The sequence below is a fragment of the Mustela nigripes genome, chromosome 5 (assembly GCF_022355385.1).
Source record: "Mustela nigripes isolate SB6536 chromosome 5, MUSNIG.SB6536, whole genome shotgun sequence".
Classification (NCBI taxonomy): domain Eukaryota; kingdom Metazoa; phylum Chordata; class Mammalia; order Carnivora; family Mustelidae; genus Mustela; species Mustela nigripes.
In genome coordinates, this window is record NC_081561.1 from 60,522,521 (window position 1) to 60,543,312 (window position 20,792).

The 20,792-nt window shown below is 48.3% G+C and overlaps 1 protein-coding gene across 2 annotated transcripts in view; it reads right to left on the reverse strand.

Annotated features, from left to right (window-relative positions):
* CUL9 (cullin 9) overlaps positions 1 to 20,792 on the reverse strand; it is a 37,263-nt gene that overhangs the window by 11,870 nt on the left and 4,601 nt on the right. The window contains exons 6-26 of one of the 2 annotated variants that reach the window (XM_059400422.1): positions 20,540 to 20,733; positions 19,876 to 20,281; positions 19,267 to 19,459; positions 16,678 to 16,885; positions 15,435 to 15,631; positions 14,835 to 15,052; positions 13,897 to 14,143; positions 13,700 to 13,805; positions 12,917 to 13,144; positions 12,553 to 12,643; positions 12,261 to 12,432; positions 10,385 to 10,490; positions 9,951 to 10,046; positions 9,511 to 9,686; positions 8,911 to 9,044; positions 8,386 to 8,565; positions 8,091 to 8,200; positions 7,828 to 8,010; positions 7,528 to 7,688; positions 7,017 to 7,245; positions 6,733 to 6,922 (exon numbers count right to left, since the gene is read on the reverse strand). In XM_059400422.1, the coding sequence (XP_059256405.1) occupies positions 6,733 to 6,922; positions 7,017 to 7,245; positions 7,528 to 7,688; positions 7,828 to 8,010; positions 8,091 to 8,200; positions 8,386 to 8,565; positions 8,911 to 9,044; positions 9,511 to 9,686; positions 9,951 to 10,046; positions 10,385 to 10,490; positions 12,261 to 12,432; positions 12,553 to 12,643; positions 12,917 to 13,144; positions 13,700 to 13,805; positions 13,897 to 14,143; positions 14,835 to 15,052; positions 15,435 to 15,631; positions 16,678 to 16,885; positions 19,267 to 19,459; positions 19,876 to 20,281; positions 20,540 to 20,733 (3,825 nt within the window). Of the gene's footprint in view, positions 1 to 6,732; positions 6,923 to 7,016; positions 7,246 to 7,527; positions 7,689 to 7,827; positions 8,011 to 8,090; positions 8,201 to 8,385; positions 8,566 to 8,910; positions 9,045 to 9,510; positions 9,687 to 9,950; positions 10,047 to 10,384; positions 10,491 to 12,260; positions 12,433 to 12,552; positions 12,644 to 12,916; positions 13,145 to 13,699; positions 13,806 to 13,896; positions 14,147 to 14,834; positions 15,053 to 15,434; positions 15,632 to 16,677; positions 16,886 to 19,266; positions 19,460 to 19,875; positions 20,282 to 20,539; positions 20,734 to 20,792 lie in introns of both variants that reach the window. The other variant, XM_059400421.1, reaches the window with a different exon arrangement.

The following is a 20,792-nucleotide window of genomic DNA, read 5'->3' on the forward strand; positions in this document are numbered from 1 at the left end:
TAATGAAATGACAGCTGAACAATGGCAACAAGTGACCGCCTTGTGAGAAGCTGACAGGAAACTATACATAATGTGCAGATCAGACTTGCAACACTGAAACTCACTGATAAATCTTAAAACATACCAGAGACAGGTAGAAGGACACGCTACCACCTATGAAATGCTCTTGCCCCAGAAATCACACCCAAATTGGCATCCACATCTATATCTAAATATCTGTTTTCCAGAAATGAAAGAGACAGAGGAACAGGCCAGAGGACACCATGTGGATATGGTCAGCAAAATCCACCCTGTGGATGACTCTGTGTGGCAAACAATCTAGTTTCCTCTATAGACAATTGCAAGGGAGCAAAAAAGGAAGGCAGGATCTATAGATTACTGGAGATGAAAGGTAGAGCTCAATCAAATGAAGGTGTGGGCTTGGTATAGATCCCCAATTAATAAAAAACTAATTTTGAAAACTTGAGGCAAAGGGGGAAAAATATGGACACTTTACTGTCTGATATTAGGAACTGTTATTAATTTCTCAAAGTTTGATCACTGCAGTGCCCTGGTTTTTAAAAACAGAATCCTTGGGGCACCTGGGTGGCTCAGTGGGTTAAGCCTCTGTCTTCGGCTCAGGTCACGATCTCAGGGTCCTGGGATAGAGGCCCACATCGGGCTCTCTGCTTAGCAGGAAGCCTGCTTGCCCCCAACTTCCAGCCTCTCTGCCTACTTGTGATCTCTGTCTCTGTTAAATAAAATATTTAAAAAAAAAAAAAAAACAGAATCCTTAACCTTTTAAATTTGAGAACTGGGGAAAGTGGGTGGGGGGAACAGAAAAAATGAGATTGGCCATGAATTGACCCACGTGTACACTGGAATTTATTCTGTCTACTTTTTTAAAAAGGATTTATTTATTTATTTATTTATTTGAGAGAGAGAGGGAGAGAGAGCACACACAGAAGGAAAAGGAGAGACAGACTCCCAGTGAGCAGGGAGCCCGATGGAGGGCTCGACACCAGAACCCAGGGATCATGACCTGAGCCGAAGACAGATACTCAGTTGACTGAGCTACCCAAGTGCCCCACATTCTGTCTACTTTTGCGTATGTCTGAAATTTACCATAATAAAAAAAAAATTTTAATGAGGGTGAAGGTAAGCCATTCTAAAAAACTGATAAAGATTTTCACCAATACTCCCTCAATGAAGAGACTTCTAAAGGATATACTTAGAGGGGGATGTCTGGGTGGCTCGGTTGGTTAAGCACTGCCTTCAGCTCAGATCATGATCCTAGGGTCCCAGGATCGAGTCCGCATCAGACTCCTTGCTCAGTGGGGAGCCTGCTTCTCCCTCTGCCTCAGCCTGCCACTCTGCCTTGTGCACACTCTCTCTCTCTCTGACAAATAAGTAAATAAAATCTTTAAAAAATAAAAAGAAAATTTAAAAAGAAAAGGATATACTTAGGGAAGGAGACAGAACTCAGAAGGATCAAGATGCAAAAGAATTAGAGATGGAAGCAACTAGTGTAATAGCAAATCTAAACACCAACCAAATAAGACAGTGATAATAATGACTCTTTGGGAGGTAGGAAAAAAAAAGATTGCCCTATAATATCAAAAACAGTAACAATTAAGATTGGGAGTGAGAGCTGCAGTTAAGATTTTCTATGGCCCTGGGGTGCCTGGGTGGCTCAGTTGGTTAAACATCTTCCTATGGCTCAGGGCATGATCCCAAGGTGCTGGGATCAAATCCTACATCTGGCTTTCTGCTCAGCGGGGGTCTGCTTCTTCCTCTCACTCTCACTCTCCCTCTGTATTCTCTCTCTCTCTCAAACAAATAACTAAATCTTTATTTTATTTATTTATTTATTTATTTTAGCAAGAGGAGTTTATTATTTATTTATTTTTAGGATTTTATTTATTTATTTGACAGAGATCACAAGTAGGCAGAGAGGCAGGCAGAGAGAGAGGAAGGGAAACAGGCTCCGCACTGAGCAAAGAGCCCAATGCGGGGCTTGATCCCAGGACCCTGGGATCATGATCTGAGCTGAAGGCAGAGGCTTTAACCCACTGAGCCACCCAGGCGCCCCATAACTAAATCTTTAAAAAAAGATTTTCTATGGTCCTTTTATTGCTTGGGAAGTTTGGGGAGTGATGTTACCAAGTCAAACATACAGGTTACAAACATAAGGGTAATCAACTACAGAAACAGAATGTGTGACTTCCAAAACTGGTAGAGACCAAAAAAAAAAGGAATTTTAAAAAATGCACAAAAATCCAAGGTAGAAATGTATCTATAAATGTGTTCAATTTATTATTCTTCTTTTAACTATATTCTTTTGTATATATAAAATATCTATAATTTAAAATTATAAGAAAGGTAAACTAAAATGTAAGAGCTTAGAGGCGCCTGGGTGGCTCAGTGGGTTGGTTGGGCCTCTGCCTTCAGCTCAGGTCAAGATCCCAGGGTCCTCAGCAGGGAGCCTGCTTCCCCTCCCCTCTCTGCCTGTCTCTCTGCCTATTTGTGATCTCTCTCTCCCTGTGTCAAATAGATAAATAAGATCTTTTAAAAAGATCTTATTTTTTATTTTAAAAAAATAAAAATAAATAAAATGTACGAGCTTAGCAACAGAAGCCAAATATATCATTACTCATAAAAATTATAAACAGACTAAAATTGACAGCTCAAAGGAGAGTGTTGAGTAAAAAACAAATTCTAGGTATTTACAAGACACCTGCCTAAAATAAGATTATGGCAAACTTAAAAGTAAATGATACTGGGAGGTATTCTGATGAGTGCAGAATATAGCCATGGTTTTGGAAGTATCTCGCCAACAGATAGCTTATTAGTAGTGGCAAGGGGAAAATATTAACTATACAGTGGGGAGTCAACCCACCTCTTGATCAGGTTGTCAAATTCACATTACAAAAAGCAGCAGATGGAAACTGCATGCTTCCAAATGAAACACATAGAAGACATAATGTCACTTACTTAGGATTCTGGCCCGGAATGCATCACCTGATCTAATTATGAGGAAATATACAAATTTAAAATGAAAAACATTTAGAGGGGTGCCTGGGTGGCTCAGTGGGTTAAAGCCTCTGCCTTCGGCTCAGGTCATGATCTCAGGGTCCTGGGATCGAGCCCCGCATCAGGCTCTCTGCTCAGCAGGGAGCCTGCTTCCTCCTCTCTCTCTGCCTGCCTCTCTGCCTACTTGTGATCTCTGTCTGTCAAATAAGTAAACAAAATCTTAAAAAAAAAAAATTAAAAAAAAAATTTAGAAAAATTTAAATGGCTACACTTCCAAGGGTGTCAATGTTGTAAAATACCAAAAAAAAAAAAAAAAAAAAAAATTGCTAAGGTATTGTTTCATGTTACAAACACTAAAGTTCCAGACTGGATGCAATGTTAAATTTTAAATTTTTGAAACTGAGAAGTTAACTATTATGTAAGAGAGCACCATGATTCTTAGAAAATCTTTATTCAAGTATTTAGAGGCAAAGGGCCAGTATATATGCAATTTACTGTCAATGGTTTGGGGAGAAAATGTGTGTGTGTTTGTGTGTGTGTGTAAATACACATTTTACAAATGTATATACACACAAAGAGCAAATGATAAAAGCAAATGGGGCAAAATGTTAGCAAAAGGTAAACTTGGATAAAGAGTATGTGAGTGTTCTCACGTGATGGGTGGCTCAGTCAATTAAGTGTCTGCCTTCGGCTCAGGTCACCATCTCAGGCTCCCTGCTCAGCGGGCCGTCAGCTCCTCCCTCTCCCTCTACCTCCCTCTGCCCCCACCCATCTCATGCTCTCTCTCTCTCTCTCTCAAATAAAGTCTTATTTTTTTTTTTAAAGAGTGAGTATTCTTTGTATTATTCTTACCATTTTTCTGTAAATTTGAAATTATTTCCAAATTAAAAATTTTATGTAAAAGAATAACTGAATTGTTCACCTAAAATGGTTAAAATGGAGGGAGCACCTGGCAGGCTCAGCCAGTGGAGCATATGACTCTTGAACTCAAGTTCCACACTGGGCGTAGAGATTACTTAAAAATAAAACCTTTAAAAATTGGTTCAAATGGCAAATTTTATGTTATTCATCTTTCACCACATAAAAGAAACATAATTACCATTCTCCCCTGACACGGTAAAAGAATAGAAAGATATTCTGGAAAAACCCTAACCAAAGAAAGCTGGTATATTATTAACACTAGATAAAAATAGACTTTGAGAGGAAAACCTTTGCTAGAAAGAAAGAAGGTCATTTCATAATAATAAAGTTTAATTAACTTAAGATTTTAAACCTGCAGGAGCACCTGGGTGGCTCAGTGGGTTAAAGCCTCTGCCTTCAGCTTGGGATGTGATCCCAGGGTCCTGGGATGGAGACCCGCATGGGGCTCTCTGCTCAGAGAGGAGCCTGCTTCCCACACGCCCCCCCCCCCCCCCTGCCTTTCTGCCTACTTGTGATCTCTGTCAAATAAATAAATAAAATCTTTAATAATAAAAAAAAAAAAAGCTTTTAAACCTGCATAGTCCATTATGGTAGTCACATGTGGCTATTTAAACGGGTTAAAGTAAATAAAATTAAACACTCAATTCCTCAGCCAAACTAGTCACATTTCAATAGCTACAAATGGCCATCATAACTGAAGAGTGCAGAAAATAACTTTCCCATCACTGTAGAAAGTTCTACTGGACAGCACTGTTAAATGACTTTAAACTTTATTTTATTTCTTAAAAAGATTTTATTTACTTGAGAGAGAGTGGGGGGGGGGGAGCAGAAGGAGAGGGACAAGCAGACTGCCCCATGAGCACGAAGCCCAACACAGGGCTTGATCCCATGACCCCAAGATCATGACTTAAGCCAAAACCAAGAGTTGGATGCCTAACTTACTGAGCCATCCAGGCGCCTCTATCTAAACTTTAATTTTTAGAGAGAGAGAGAGCAGGGGATGAGGGGCAGAGGGAGAGAGAGAATCTTAAGCAGACTCTGTGCCCAGCACAGAGCCCAAGGAATGGCTTGATCTCATGACCCTGAGAACATGATCTAAGCCAAAAATCAAGAGTTTGGACCTTTAACCAACTGAGCCACCCACCAGGCACTCCTAAACCTTTATCTAATAATATAGTCAAAAATTATATAAAGCAAAGCTGACCTGATAAAAAGTTTAAAAATGCGGGGCACCTGGGTGGCTCAGTGGGTTAAAGCCTCTGCCTTCAGCTCAGGTCATGATCCCAGGGTCCTGGGATCGAGCCCCACATCGGGCTCTCTGCTCAGCAGGGAGCCTGCTTCCTCCTCTCTCTCTCTGCCTGCCTCTCTGCCTATTTGTGATCTCTGTCTGTCAAATAAATAAATAAAATCTTTAAAAAAAAAGTTTAAAAATGCACTATTGGCGCGCCTGAGTGGCTCAGTTGGTTAAGCAACTGCCTTTGGCTCAGGTCATGATCCTGGAGTCCTAGGATCGAGTCCAGCATCAGGCTCCCTGCTCCGCAGGGAGTCGGCTTCTCCCTCAGACCCCTCCCCCATGCTCTCTCTCTCTCAACTAATAAATAAAATCTTCAAAAAAAATAAAAAATAAAAATTCACTACCATAATGACAGATCTTAATACACCTCTCCCAGTAATCGATCAAGCAGACAAAAATGAGTAAGGTGACAGCAGATTTGAAAAATACAATGAACAAAGTCAGTATGGTGGAATGTGTAGAAGCCTTTAACTGGCAGCTGAAGAATACACATTCTTCCTAATCACACACGGAACACTTAGAATATCTGACCTTCTGCTAGGCCATAAAGGAAGTCTCAAGACACTGCAAAGATTCAGAATAAAAGAAACCATGTTCTTTAGCCACAATGGAACAAGGGTTGAAATCTAAAACAAAAAGACAACAAAACGAAGAAAAACTGACTTGAGAATTTGAAAATATACTTCTAAAAAAGTAACAGATCAAAGTAGAACCAAAAAAAAATACTAAATACTCATACACAGCATAATAAAAACTTAGGCAACATCCCAAATGTCCATCAACAGCAGAAAGGGTAAATATATTCATACAATGGAAAGGAATCCACAATACAAAAAAACAGAGTAATGATACAACAACCTGGATAGCGCCCACAGACATTACACCCACTGGAAGAAACTGGACACAGCAGAATATACACCTTATTATTCTGTTCATATGATGTTCAAATACAGGCAAGAATCCTTGGTGATAAAAGGAAGAAGAATGGTTTCTCTTGGAAGAACATACTAACTATAAAGGGACATGAAGCAGGACGTCTTCTGGGGTGCTGGAAATGCTCTGGGGGTGGTTATGGGAGTATATGTGTATATAAAATTCATTAAGTCATAATGAAGACTCGTGTACTTTACTGAAAACTATTCCACAAGAAAAACAAATCTAAACAAAACAAAACAAATTGAAACTGAATGCAGCTAAAGCAATGTTGAGAAGAAAATGAATAGCCTTAAACATTTTTACTTGGAAAGAAGACTCAAAGGATAAAAATTAAGTAAGCATGCAACTTGAAGTTAGGAAAAGAAAAATGGAACAAATTCATACAAAAGTGTAGGCAATGATGAGAGACACTAAGAAAGATCTAACCCACCTTCTCCCCCTTTCCTAGGAGACGGCTGTCTCAAGAGACCACTTTTCTTCATACCTACATACTCCTGTCCACAGCTCCTCTCCTCTTTCTCTCCTGCCACCCCAAATCTCACCCCAATTGCCTGTCCCTATCTCCTCACTCTGGCTGTAGAAATTGGAGAAGCGGTCAAGGGCATCACAGAATTCAGTGGGAAGGCACTTTCTGGGATGGTACAGGTAGCAGAATGGGGAGACCGGCCAGCAGCGTGGTGACAGGACCAGTATGGAAACTGTTGGACTTGAATCTTCGATAAATAGTTCTTTCTCAGCCTCCTCTTCCTCTGCTTCCTCCTGAGAGACAGAAGGATTTCAAGGGCTCTTGGGCTCCCTTCTTTGGTCTAGTCTTTTGCTCTCCTATTCTCCCACTCGTTTCCCTTGCTCTTACCTCCTCTTCTTCCAGGCCCTGTTCCTCCTCATTCTCCTGCTCCAAGAGCTGCTGATCGAGCCGCTGGAGCTGGAAGAGGTGGAACTGGCGCTGCAGCTCCTCGGACGTGCTCAGGCTGCGTAGCATCTGCTGGGGGAGGCGGTTGGGGAAGCAGAGGCCAATCTGCTCCAGCACGGCCCCCTCCAGCCAGCTCGAGCCCACGCTGAGGAGACGGTCGGCCATGTAGTGCCTGCAGCACATGCAGAGTGGGCCGAGCCTCAGTGCAGCCGCTCACTAGGCCAGGGGTCCTGCCACCCCATCCAGAACGTAGGTTCCTCTGTTGCAGCAGGCCTGGGTCACAGACCCTGCCTCCCCCCTCACTCCCTGCTTCCTTTCCACCCTGTCCCACCCATCTCTGTATCTTAATTTCTTCTCTCCACTGCCTCCTCCCACCTCTTCCCACCAAGCCTCAAATCTTCACCCTCTCTAGACTTTACCCCTCTCCTCCCCTACCTCTTAGACCTGCACTCACTGGTAGAAGTGCTCAAAAGTAGTAGCCAGCTCCAGGCCAGAAAGGACCATGATGGGCTCCAGGTGCCGCTGAAGCCGCCCCAGCATTTCCACTCCAGGGGCTCCGCCAACCAGGCCGCCCTGGATCTGCTGGTCGATGTGCCTGGCAAACTGCTCACTTATCTGGGGGCAATGGAAAGGGCACCGGCCAAGCATGAAGAGGGCATGGAGCAGGAGAGGGGGTGCTGAGAGGAGTGAGAGGCAGAGAAAGAGGCGAGCGTGCACCGGCTGACCTGGCGACTGGGAAGCTGGGGGTACTCACGTGGGCAGCGGTGAGAAAGGACTGCTGGAGCAAGGCGCCCGAGAAGCCACTGCGCAGAGCCACCGTGAAGGCTGCCCGAGGCCCAAAGAGCTCTGAGCCTGCTCTCTGCAAATGCTCATAGAGCTTACAGTATCGAGGCACGAAGTCGGGGGCCCTCCAGGCTGCAGCCAGGAACCTGCTGACCTGAGAAGGGAGGAGAAGGACCAGCAGATGCCGCAGGCTGGCTGTGGCCCCGTCTCGGACCGCAGCTTCCTTGCTCTCACCTGTCCCTGCACCACGCTCAGCCAGCACTGCGTTATGTTCCTCAGGCTGCTGCTGGGAAGGGCTGCTGAGGGCCCAGGGCTCCGGTCCCGGGTCTTACTGTTCTTGCTGACTGTGGAGACAGAGGGCAAGAGAAGCGGCTCTGTTTCAGCCCTGGAGTGAATCAGGGGTCTAGGGTACCGACCCCTGGAAAGGCACAGAGCAGAGCACTCGGGGAGAGCAAGATCCAAGATGGGGAGGAGCCAGGCACCACCACTGCCCAGTTTCTTAGCTCGAAAGGCCATTGCTGGGACTTACTGGATCGAGTGGATGGCTCAGGAGAAGGCTCGGGCGGGGGCTCCACGTGTACCAGCAAGTGACAAAGGCGACGAACTCGAGAGGCAAAGGGTGCTGCTCGACTCAGGGGGTCCTGAGAGCTCTGCCTTTGCTCTAAGTACTGATCCAGCAGCCAGCCTAGGGAGCTCACACCCTCTGTATCTAAAAGAAGACAGGTCAGAAACAGGTGTTGGGAAATAGGGGGACAGAGCCCAGGAAAAGGAGAGAGAAGGCCCAATTACACAAAAAAGTCAGAGGTAGCCGGGCCCGGGCTTACTTCAGCTGGAGTCTGGGTGGGTGCTAAGCAGGTGGGGGTGGGGTGGAGGAGAAGATTCAAATACCAGAGTCTCAGGGAGCAGTCCCTGGGGCAGGAAGGAGAGGAACACTGAGGTGACAGGCCTTCACGGATAAAGACAGGGACCAAGAGAGCCAAGAGCGTTAACTCAGGTGATCCCTGGGAATCATTATGAGGGGCTGGTTAGTGGGGCCAGGGGTCGGGGTGGTTACCGGGGGAGGTGATGTTCTGCACCAGGGGGCTGACCAGGGCCTCCCAGCAGGTCTTGCCCAGTGCTTGGGCGGCCTCGTCATCAGGCAGGAAGCGATCAGCAAAATTCTGCTCGTGGCGCAGAACCCTGTTAAGTCTGGGGATAAGGAGTATGGTCAAGGGTTTAAGGCACAGGTCTCTCTGCGGCCTCTACTCAAGTGCGGTCAGCTCCCACTCTTGTTGGGCTCGGTCCCCTAACCAGCCTGCTGCCACCAGCACACACTTGCCACGTGTGTTTCCCTTTCCCTCATGTCCTAGCTGCTGCTTTACCTGCAGAAGTCTCCCATCACCTACTTTTTTTGAAAAGGATTTATTTATTTATTTGAGAGAAACAGTGAGTGGGAGAGAGAGGGAGAAAGAATCTGAAGCAGACTCCATTCTGAATGCACAGCCAAATGTGGGGCTCAATCCTATGCCTGTGAGTTCAGGACCTGAAGCAAAACCAAGAGTCCAATGCGACTGAGCCACCCAGGCACCCCTCCCACCACCTCCTTCTTAACAGTGTCCTCCCAGTGTATTACCCTCTCTTCCCCCCAACCCAGCCCCCTGCCTGCGCCACCCACCGGGGACAGAGCTGGAGGAGGCGCTTGCGGTCCTCTGCTATGTCCCGGCTCCAGGCTTGTGCCCGAATGGTATAGAAGAGACATGTCCGGCGACACAGCTGCTCCCGGAAAAGTGGCCAGAAAGTGGGCTTGGGGCCCAGAACCTCCACACCTCGAACCCGGGTGTCGATGCCGCCCTGTAACATGCAGACTCATCTACCACCTAAGCCACCCAGCCACCAAGTGCTACCACAAGAAAGCCAGGTCTCGTGCCCTGAGTTCCCCGGAGGCCCGTGAGACATTCCCACATCTCTGGAACTCAAAAGGCTCCCAAGCCATCCCCCAGCAGATGCGTGGCCTGAGCCTGGCCCCCCGCACGCTGGGGGACGCAATCACTGTGAACACCCTGTGCTACCCCTGTGCTAACATGGTCCCCAGCCCAGCCTCCTCCCTCACCCCACCTGCTGGCAGCGCTTTATGCGGATCTGGATGATAGGCCAGAAGCGATTCAGGTTCTCCAGGAGGACCACCCGGCTGGCAGAAGGCATCACATTGACCTGATGGGGAGGGGAAAAGGAGAAAGGACTGTCCATCTCCGGCAGTGGGGTTGGAGGGACTACTGTGATGGTGTGTGCGCTTTACTCATGCATTGAGCTCACAAACCCGTGCCAGTCTGCTTGGTCCCCTAACCAGCTTGCTGCCAAGCACAAGCACTTGTCACACACACTTGTCACCTGTATTCCCCTCCCCTTCATGAACCCTGCTCTCACTGCTTAGGAGGCAAAGCCTTCCTGGGAGAAAGAATGTGGGAATCCTCCAGGGATTCTCTTCCAAAGAGGTCTGGGGACAGAAGGATGGGGAGCAAGATCAAGGTGGGGGGCACCAGGGTCCCCACCGTGTTGAGCTCAGTGCTGATGGAGCTGGCACTATCGCCTCCAAACACCACCACCCTGGCCGGCATGTAGCTTGAGTCCTCACTGGCCACGAGCAAAGTCAGCTGCCTGGGAGAGGAGAAAACAGTCCGTTAAAACTGGAGCCCTGCTTTTCGAAATGACTTCAACCCACCACTTCCTTCTCAGACTCCTGTCCTTCTGCTGCCTCCTTAAGTGTCAGTCTTCCCAAAGCCTCTGCTCTCCTCTTACCTTCCCTTAACATGACTATTTAAAACCATAGTTTCAACCCAAAACTAATATCCCTATGACTCCAAATCCACACCTCTACCCTAGACAGCTCCTCTCAGCTCTCACACTATGTACCCAACACACACGTCCATGTCAGACTCCACAGGCCCCTCAAAGTCAACAGGCGTAAAGTCAACAGGCGTAAATGGAACCATCAATCCGTCCACAGAAGCCTGTCCCTCTTCCTACATGCCTCTCGGGAAGAAAACTGCCATCTCCCTAGAGCGCTCTGTCACTGTGACTTCCCCCATTCACAGCTTTCCTGTCAATGGCTCATCTGGGAGACTCTGGCCCTTGAGATCTGTCAGTCCGCCACCCTGTCGCAATGCTCGTTCCCTCTGCCTAACTGAAGACATTCATTACTCAATGAGACCACACATAAACCTTCCAGCTCTCCAACCCAAACTCCCATAATTGCCAGGGTGACTTCTCTTTATTTTTTTTACATCTTTTACTTATTTATTTGACAAAGAGAACACAAGCAGGAGGAGAGGCAGAGGGAGAAGCAGACTCCTCACCAGGCAGAAAGCCCGACGCAGGGCTTAATCCCAGGACTCTGGGACCATGATCTGAGCTGAAGGCAGACATTGAACCGACTGAGTCACCCAGGTGCCCCAAGGGTGACTTTTCTAAATACTACTAATAAAAAAATCTAGGGGTGCCTGAGTGGCTCAGTGGGTTAAGCCTCTGCCTTCAGCTCAGGTCATGATCCCAGGGTTCTGCTCAGCAGGGAGCGTGCATCCCCACCCCCCACCCTGCCTGCCTCTCTGCCTACTTGTGATCTCTGTCTGTCAAATAAATAAATAAATAAATCTTTTTTAAAAAAAAATCTAGTTTTGTCTCTTCTCTTCTTTATCTTTTTTTTTTTTTTTTAAAGATTTTATTTATTTATTTGACAGACAGATCACGAGTAGGCAGAAAGGCAGGCAGGGAGTCTTCTCTTCTTTAAATCCTTCAGTGGCTCCCCCAGTTTCAGAACAAAGCTCAAACTTCTTAGCTCACAAAACTCTCTGTGATCTGGCTCTGCCTAGTTTTCTGGCTTTGTCTCCTGCCATTTCATGACATACACCCTACATTCCAGCCAAACACAGTCACTTAAACTTCCCCCAAACATGTCGTTGTGCTTCTTACTTCCATTTTGCACATATGCTGTCCCTCTGCCTGGACTAGCCAATGTCCTCTCTTTATACATCTTTATATAGCTTGTTTCAAAGCTCAGTTCATTTAACCCCTCCTTATGGAAGCCTTCTCTCACCTCAGGGTCTTTGTTATTTTTTCTTACTCTTAACTGATTTTCCAGCTAGCTCCCCTACAAGACCAAAAGTTCCCTGAAGATGGGTACCATATCTTACTGTGCTCAGAGCCCCAGACTGGCCTAGTGCCTGACACAGAGTATACATTAAACAAGTACCCATGGAAACAGTAAATAGGAAAATTCTCAATATCCCTCAACACCAGGCACAGGGCAGTGACATCTGTTCCTGGCAGGAGGAGTCATGTATATGGGCGCTTGGAGAAGGTATACTGGGGTGTCTCAAAATATCCACGCATACGTGTGTGTGCAAGCAGTGTGTGTGGGCATGTCCCTACCTGACAAGAACGCCCCGGTGCATGTGCAAGGTGATGTAGTGGGAGCCGGTACTACCATTGGACTCCCAGTAGGTCTTGGGGTTGCGGTCCGTCAGCTTGCTGGCCCGGTGAGGGTTGGAGGACACCTCTACCTTCTCCCAGCACTTGTCCTCCTTCACCTCCACACTGGAGCCTGGGGGTGGGGGGCAGGGGTGGCTGTCACAGCCTGGTTAGTTGAGAGGGAAGATAGGCAAGGGACGGGGAGAACAAATACTGGGGTGCAGGCCAGGAGAAAGCAGATGGGGGCACAGACCCTGGCAGAGATGCCTGAGGAACACGTCAAAGAATGGGATGTTGATGGGTTGATGGGTCCGTCTGTGGTCTTCGATCTGGCCCAGCACCATCTGCAGTCAGAAGAGCAGAGAGAAGGGGCACGGGGAGGAGGGAAGAATATGAAGAACACAGAGAAACATGTATGGAGAACAAGCCAAGGGGCAAAAAACACTCAACCCTCTTCTTCATACATTTGGGCAGAACAGGACGATCGTTGGGTAACAGCTGAGAAACACGTGCCCAGATTTGCCGCCACTTGTGCCAAACAGGGACCCACAATGAATCCCCTTCCCCTCCTTCTGGCTTATGTTCTCCCTCAGCTCTGGTCCCCAGAGTCTCCTCACCTGAATGCAGCCAGCCAGGATGCTGGAGGTGAGGTTGCTATAGAGCTGGGCATGTTTCTCACATTCTGTCACCAGGTCCCGGAGCTCACAGGCCAGCAGCAGCTGAGCCGAGTGCTTGTCCAGGACTTTGGAGAGGGCCTCCTTGGCTCCCAGGCAGCAGAGAACCACAGCGTAGTCCTTATGCATTGAGGCCAGGCGATGCAGAAAGCAGAGCAGGTCCTGGACGATCTGAGCCCAGAGCCACAGGGATTAACATATGGGAAACAAAGGGTGGGCCCTGGAAGGGACGGGGGGGGGGGGGCACGGGGGGCTTTAGAAAAGAGAACATGATGGATGAGATTTGGGAGAAAGTTGAAAGCACAGGGAAAGGAGAGTAACCAAGAAGGTTGGGACAGAGCAGTAGGGTGCTGGGACCCCCCAAGCTGGCAGAGCCTGGGCACAGCTTCCAACACTTCTTCCTGCCGGGCCGAAGCTCTCTCAACAAGCCACCTCGGTGCCTGAGCCTCGGTCCACAACGCACAAACCCAGAAGTGTGGAGAAACATTTGGACTGGTGAGTGTGGGCTTCTCCTAAACCCAGAATCTAAAATCCAGCTGCACCCAAAAGGTTTATACTTCAAAGGCCCCAGTTCTGAGAACTCTTAGAGGACAGTCCTTCCTCTCCGCCCCTCTCCCTGTTCAGACCCACCTAGAAAGGCTGCACTTGACCATCCAAAGCCTCAAAAGGTAGCTGGTGCCCCAGAAGCTACCTTTCCCTCCCTCACCCTCCCCAGGGCTCTGGTACCTCAGAGTCACTGCTAGGGCCACTGAGACAGTTGAGGCAGGGCTCCAAGACCTCGTGCCAGGGGAGGACCATTGCCTCAGGGTGATCTAGCAGCCGGGTCATGATCCTGGTGAGGGGAGAGAAACAAGCAAAGTCCCTGCGGTCTGTCGGCTCCCCCCACCTCTGATGCATGGGTGCCCCAAAAGGCCCCCTCTCACCTCAGTGCGGTCAGCAGCAGAGTTTTGTTGGGCCCCGGGGCGTCCAGAGTCCTCAGCAACAGGAGGAAGGGCTGGGTCTCCTGCTGGAGGCGCTTGAGGAGGGGCCTCACGGCGCCCCCTGGGCCACCCTCGCGGCACAGCACCCGCTCCAAGCCCAGCAAGAGCTCTGCCGACGGGCCTCCCACCAGGGATCGGATCAGGCGCTCAGGGGACCCATCCTGGCCCTGGGCACCAGGGGTTTCCAGTGCTGCTGCCCGGCACATGCGAGGAAAAAAAACGAGCATGAAAAGGAGGCATGCAAATTGGTCAAACCGAGAACTAGGCAGGTCCAAAAAATCACCCTTCAGTTTTCCTCCTGTCAGGAGGATGTGTGTAGTTCGTACCAAACTGTGGGGGATTTTCTTCTCTGGGCCCAGATCTATAGCTAGGTGCCATCTGGGAAAAAGCTGAGTATGGCGAACACTATCACGTTCAACCCAAGACATTTTTAAACTCATACAGTCATACAATGACCTGTTATTATTAAATAGTAGCTATGCTGTTACATCAGCCAGTAAGTATAAGGTGTTATAATCACATCCCCCTACTATCTAGGCTGGTGGCATCACAGATTTGATTTTTAAGTAATTTCTACACCCAACGTGGGGCTGGAACTTACAACTCCAAGATCAAGAGTCACCGGGTCTACTGACTGTGCCAGCCAGGCACCCTGCATGCTGGCTTTAGACACATAATTTTCCTTACCTATTCTAGAATCTCCTCCTTTTGGCCAGGAAGTTCTACTTAAGATTTAACTTGAGCGCCAGAACCCTGATTCATTTCCTGGAGGTTCATCGCATCTTTCCAGGAAGGGGCTAGTACATAAGCCTTAGCCCTCCTGGCCACAGGCTGGCACCGCCTGGTTCCTCGAAGAATTGACCCCCCCCCCACAATGGTACCTGTGCGCTCAGGACTGCCTGGTGGCTCTGAGTAGCGATTGAGAAGCATCATGAGGATGGTGCGTGTGGTAGGCATGGGCTCGGTCCCTGGTGCTATCCCAGAGTGCCTGAACAAGGTGTCTCTCAGCTCTCGGGTTATGATCTGGTCCCCCAGAGTATGGTGGTTGCACAGAAGCAGGTTGAGCAGGAGCAGACCGTTTCTCACTGCAGAGGAGCACCTGGGAGGAGGGAAGCAACCCGGGGAGAAATGGAAAGGGAGTAAACAGAAAGTGAGCAGAAAGATAGCACAAAGGGGAAGAGACTGTGGCTGGGGAGGGAGGAGAGGGGCTCCAGGGCTCCCTCTGAGGCCAGGACATCCGGTTCCCTGACCTCAGGTCACTCCTCCCAACCCCAGGAAGGAAGGTCAGCATGCCCTGCTCTCTCTGGGGCTCTCTCTCCTCCCCTTCACTTGGTCCCTCTTCCAACAACAGTCAGAGGGGGCCACCACCACTTCATCCAGATGTAACAACATAAAGGGAATTTCTGTGAAGCCCGTGAGATGTGGGCGGGGTAGCAGAGGGGCCTGAGGCTTAGCGGGAGTTTGGAGGGTGAAGCCCTGACCCCTCTGTGTTCAGCATCAGGATCACAGCTGCAGGGACAGTAAGGAGCAGGCTCTCAGAGCCTGGGCGGGTGGCTGAGTCAATGCTGGCGAAGATCTCTCTGGTCATCTGGGCATCAAACAAAGGATGGATAGAATCTCGGCCAGAAACAAAAGTGGGGATCTCCGAGGAACTGGCAATGGCCAGCATCTTCAGTGCCTGCAATGGGGATGTGGAAGCAGTTAGCTGTGGACAGGGCATGAAAGCCTGGCTGCTCTTCAGATGAGGAGCACCTAGCTGGCCCCTGACAGGAAAGAGCCTCCCAACCTCACCCTGGACTAGCCTGCTCTCAGGGGACCTGTGCACCTGTCTGCACTGTTGCCATTATACTGTCGAAACCCACCATCAGCACCGATCTGGATAAAGCCTACCCGCCCTCAGGGACGCCGGTCTATACAGAGCACATCCTGCCCACACCTCCTATCAGCCAGCACTTGTGTCTGGAGTAGTCAGGAAACCAATTCTTCTGTGAGCTCCCCCAAATGGGGCCCCCCCTTCCCCATCTTCTGGGCCCTGGGGGTGGGGGCAAAGCACCACATCAGGCAAGGGGATATTTTCTACGTAAGGGTACCATTCGGATCAAAGTGTGAAAAATTACTTCATCGCATGCAGAAAATCAGTCTCTAACCAAACACTTCACTGTAACTAAAAAGACATAGGAAATTCAACATACCGAAAAACTCAACTCGGGATCTTCTCTCCATACTTATTCCTCCTCCCACATGCCCCCATGCATGGAGTAAATGGCCTCCTCCTCCCCTCTGCTGCTCGTTTTAAACCTGAGAGTCGTTCTTAAAAGTATGTTTCTCCCTTCCTTCCAAACATGCACTCAGTCTCCAAGACTGAACAGCTGGAACCTTCAACACACCCCCTGCATCTCTCATCCCCAGGTCTCTTCCCTGTTTTTCCTGGTCTAAATCATCACAGCACCTCCCTGCTTCTCTTTTTTTTTTTTTTTTTTAATTTAAGATTTTTATTTATGACAGAAAAAGCACAAGCAGAAAAAGAAGCAGGCAAAGAGGCAGACTTCCCGCTGAGCAGGGAGGAGCCCGACTTGGGGCTCGATTCCAGGACCCTGGGATCAGGACCTGAGCCAAAAGCAGACGCCCAACCAACTGAGCCACCCAGGACCGCCCCCCCCGCCGCCCACCAACAACCTGTCCCTCTCGCCCATCACTCTCTCCCGCCAAGCCCAGTCCACTCACCGCCAGCCCAGCCTGCTGCACCAGGACAGAAGTCTTATATTCTTGCATGCAAACCAGCACAGCATAGATGCCGCCCTCCCTGGCAAACAGTGGGCGCCACTCGTGCTTGGTCATGAGCAGGTAGAGGAGGCGCAGGGCCAGCACCACCACCATCTTCTCTCCCACCTGGTTGGTCAGTAGCTCCACCAGCGTCTTCACAAGCTTCTCTCTTAGAAGAGACATTGGAGTTCCCCATCCCAAAAGTCACATCTGACTCCCTGCACAGTCCTCTCCACCCCTCTCCAGCCTGCTCTTCTCCTCGGGCCCTTTCCTCTCCAGGCTAACTGACTGCCTCTGACTCCTCACCATGTGAAGGAGGCCGTGGGGCAATGTGGTCCCAAACTCTGGCTCACCTATTCACATAAATCCATAAACTCAATGGAATTCTAATCACAATACCATAGGAAATAAGAACAGTCGAGAAATGTTTAGAAAGAGCAGCAGACCTGTGGGCTAGTTGTCAAAATATGAACTCGTGAAAATTAAAACTCTAAGAAACGATGCAGGGTAGATACAGGTCTCTAGATAAGGAAGGCATCCCAGCCAGTGAGAACTGCAAGAGCCACGCAACCCATAAGGTGGAGACACCCAAAACAGTTACAGCAGGGACTCTGCCTCACTCTGTCAGCACAAGGATACTGCAAAAAGATTTTAAAATATTTAGAAAATAAAGGGAAATATTTTTTATAATCCTGGAGTAGGACAGACCCATTTAAAACCTAGAAGCCATTCAAAAGTTTAAAAATATTCTGCCCTAAAATCCTAAAACTGTCTGCAAAGTGAAGAGAGAAGCAATGTGAGGGAGAGACAGTCTTTCGGAAATGCTGATCTTAGGGGGAAAAGCGGCACTCCAGAGTCCCTAGATTACACTGCGCATCGCAAGAAGGAAAAAACTGGAATTATCTTTCTCCACAGTGAGAGAGATGCATCTTGAGGAGGTGGCCTGGGAAAGTTCTGTCTTTATTTGTCTTTTCTCAAGAGCTTTATAATGACAACAACATGAATCAAATGGACTTCCTATATAAATCCCCTTCTGTAGCCAGGATTTACTATAAACAAGTTAATACCCATCAGTCATACATATGAATGGATACAGAAATGTAAATAAGAATGTTTACCGAAATGTTAACAGTGACTCTCTCTGCAAAGGGTTTTCAGATGGTTTTTACCTTCATAATTTTCTAACTTTTTTATAGGTGGCATATATTATTTCATATTCAGAAAAGAGTTAGTAAGATTTGGGGGGAAAAAGCAAGATATACAAAATATAAATAACAGATTAATATCCAGATTGCCTACAAATCAGTAAGAAGAAAACAAAGATCCAGTAAGAAAATGGGCAAAGGAAAAGAACAGATTATTTATACAAGAAGAAACACAATAAATACATGCAAATATGCCTAACTTCACTAAAACTAAGAAATTAAAATAAAGATACCAATCATTTAAAATTCTGCCAATCTGATAAGCAAGCAAGCAAGCAAACAAAAAGATAATATCCAGTGCTGGCAGACGTGAGGAAAACAGATCCAGTAGAACACTGTATTTGAACTTGGAGATAATCCTATTTCAGAATCCTGTGCAGCAGTGAGAGTAATGAGGCAGCTCTGTGTGGACAGGCATGGAGAGCCCTCTCAGACAGACTGAGTGTTGGGGGGAAAGTTGTAGAAAAATGTAGCATGATTACACAGATTTATTTTTTTTTAAAGATCTTATTTATTTATTTGACAGACAGAGATCACAAGTAGGCAGAGAGGCAGGCAGAGAGGGAAGAGGAAGCAGGCTCCCTGCGGAGCAGACAGCCAGATGGTAAACCTGGGGAAGGTCTGAAGAATCCCCAGCAGACTGACGGAAAGGGACTCTGTCTTTTCCCTCTATGCTCTTTTACATTCTTCAGATATTTTAAAATGAGAACACATTTGTGTATAAGTAAGAAGCGGCTTAAAAACAAAAGAACATTTGAAAATAGAAAATAGGAAGGCATAAAAAAGAAAAGAGGAAAAGAATTCAGGGGCACCTGTCTGGCTCAGATGGAAAAGTGTGCGACTCTTGATCTTGGAGTCATGAGTTTGAAACCCACATTGGGTGTAGAGATTACTTAAATAAAGAAGAAAAAAGAAAGAAGGGGTGGGGGAGGAAGGAAGAGAGAGAGAAAAAGAGAGGAAGGAAAGAAGGAAGGAAGGAAGGAAAGAACCCAAGCTCCAGGGCCCAAAAGAGCTAGGTTTGAATTCTGGCTCTGCGAGTTTAATTTTCTAAAGTCCGTTTTCCCACCAATGGCATAAGCAGAGCATCAACTCTTCCTCAGGAAGGACAACAGAGAGGAGGATTTAATGAGAGAATGCAAACAAGACTTTAAGCACAGAGCCTGGCACAGAGTAAGTCCTCCAAGGATATCCCACATCCTTTGCTCGGCTGCTGGCTGCTCTCGGGCTGACCCTTCTTTCACCCTCAGCCTTTCAAATTCCCCTAGAGCTCCTTCTGTCCCTACCACCATCCTCCCCGAGTGGCAGCTTAACCCAAAACACCTTCCCTCCCCACATTCTAACTAACCTCAGGGATCTGTCAGGACGGACCAGAGGGTGGTCCCGCTCAGTGACCTCCTCCACGGCCTGAGAGAGGGCACAGAGCCCTGAAAGCTGCAGGCTTGTGTCCAAGCTGGACATCTGCACGGTGGCCACGACCGCTGCCACGTGCTGATCCAGGGAGCTGCGCGGACCAGGACCTCGCAGGCCTCTAGCCATTTCTGAAATTGGTGAGAGAAAGCTAGTGGCTTAAACAAACAAACAAACAGAGTCTCCTCCAAGTTGGAAGTCTTTAAAGGTCAAGCTGAGTTATCCTACTGATATTGTAATACATTATTCATTTCTGTAGCTTGCATTCAGAGCTTTTCCAATGCTGCATGAGGGATTTAATAGCCAAACAATGAAGATGAAGATATTCTAGAAAACGGAGCCTCCTTTTCCATAGATACTGAGGGGAGCAGCAATTGGTTGGTTAGATATACTCAAGGCCAAAGGAAGGAAGATGGAAGGCATGCTTCCAGAGCATTCTCCCATGCAACAGCAACCATAGTCCACAGCTCTACCCGGACTATTTCTGTGGGGACTACCCAGGACTCGTTCCAACTTCTTTGCCCTCCCCTCCCAGCACCTGACTCACCACTGGCTGCCTCCTTCATCTCAGGGGGCAGAGCCATCCCCTCCATCACCAGAAGCTGGTTGAACAGCTGTGAGTCACTCTGTGCCATGGGGGGCTCAGTTTTTCCCTTGGCAGGTTCTGCAGCTGCCCTTGGGGGCTCAGCTTTTGCTTTGGGTGACTCGGTCTCCTCCTCGGAGAAGGTGGCCTCCGACTTGGACTCCTCTTCTGCATCTAAGGTGCAGGAGTGACTTCGTGATGAAGACGAGATGCTAAGTTCATCGGGCAGCAGCCCATACTTGGTGTAGATTTGGGAGCTGAGCAGGTCCCTGAGGGTGCTGCCCTCAAACCGACTGCTGAGTACCTGCAGCAGACCCTCAGCCATCTCCACGGGCACAGAGAGGTCACCCAGGGCCTTGTCACCCAGGGTCTGTCAACAGAAGAAGGTACGTACATTAGGAACAAGCAGACACAAAGGTCCTGGGGACACGAACAGAGAGGGTGGCTGGTCCCCACCATGCCTTGCATACCAGACCTCACAGCACTTGTCTCCTTCTCCAGCAGACCTCCCTCATACTCTCTAATCTCTAGTTCCAGCCTCCCCCTGAGCACCCCCTTAACTAGAAGTCCCTTAGAGAATCCCACCTCCAAACCCACTACAAACCCAAGTATCTCAGGCCTATGATACCTCATCCAGGTTCTCCCGAAGATTCTGGAAAATTGGCTGCTGCTCACATATGTCCAGCTTCCTGATGAAGAAGAGCAACTCCCACCACTCCGCCTGGGTCAGGTATCCCAACTGCTCATTCTTCTGAGGCTCGGGCTGGAGGTACGGCAAAGAGTAGAGCCCATCCAGAGGTTTCCAGTCCCAGGAGGGAAGTGCTAAGGATACAGGAACGGGAGTGTCATCATTCAGCAGGAACAGAGGGCATTTCTGAATC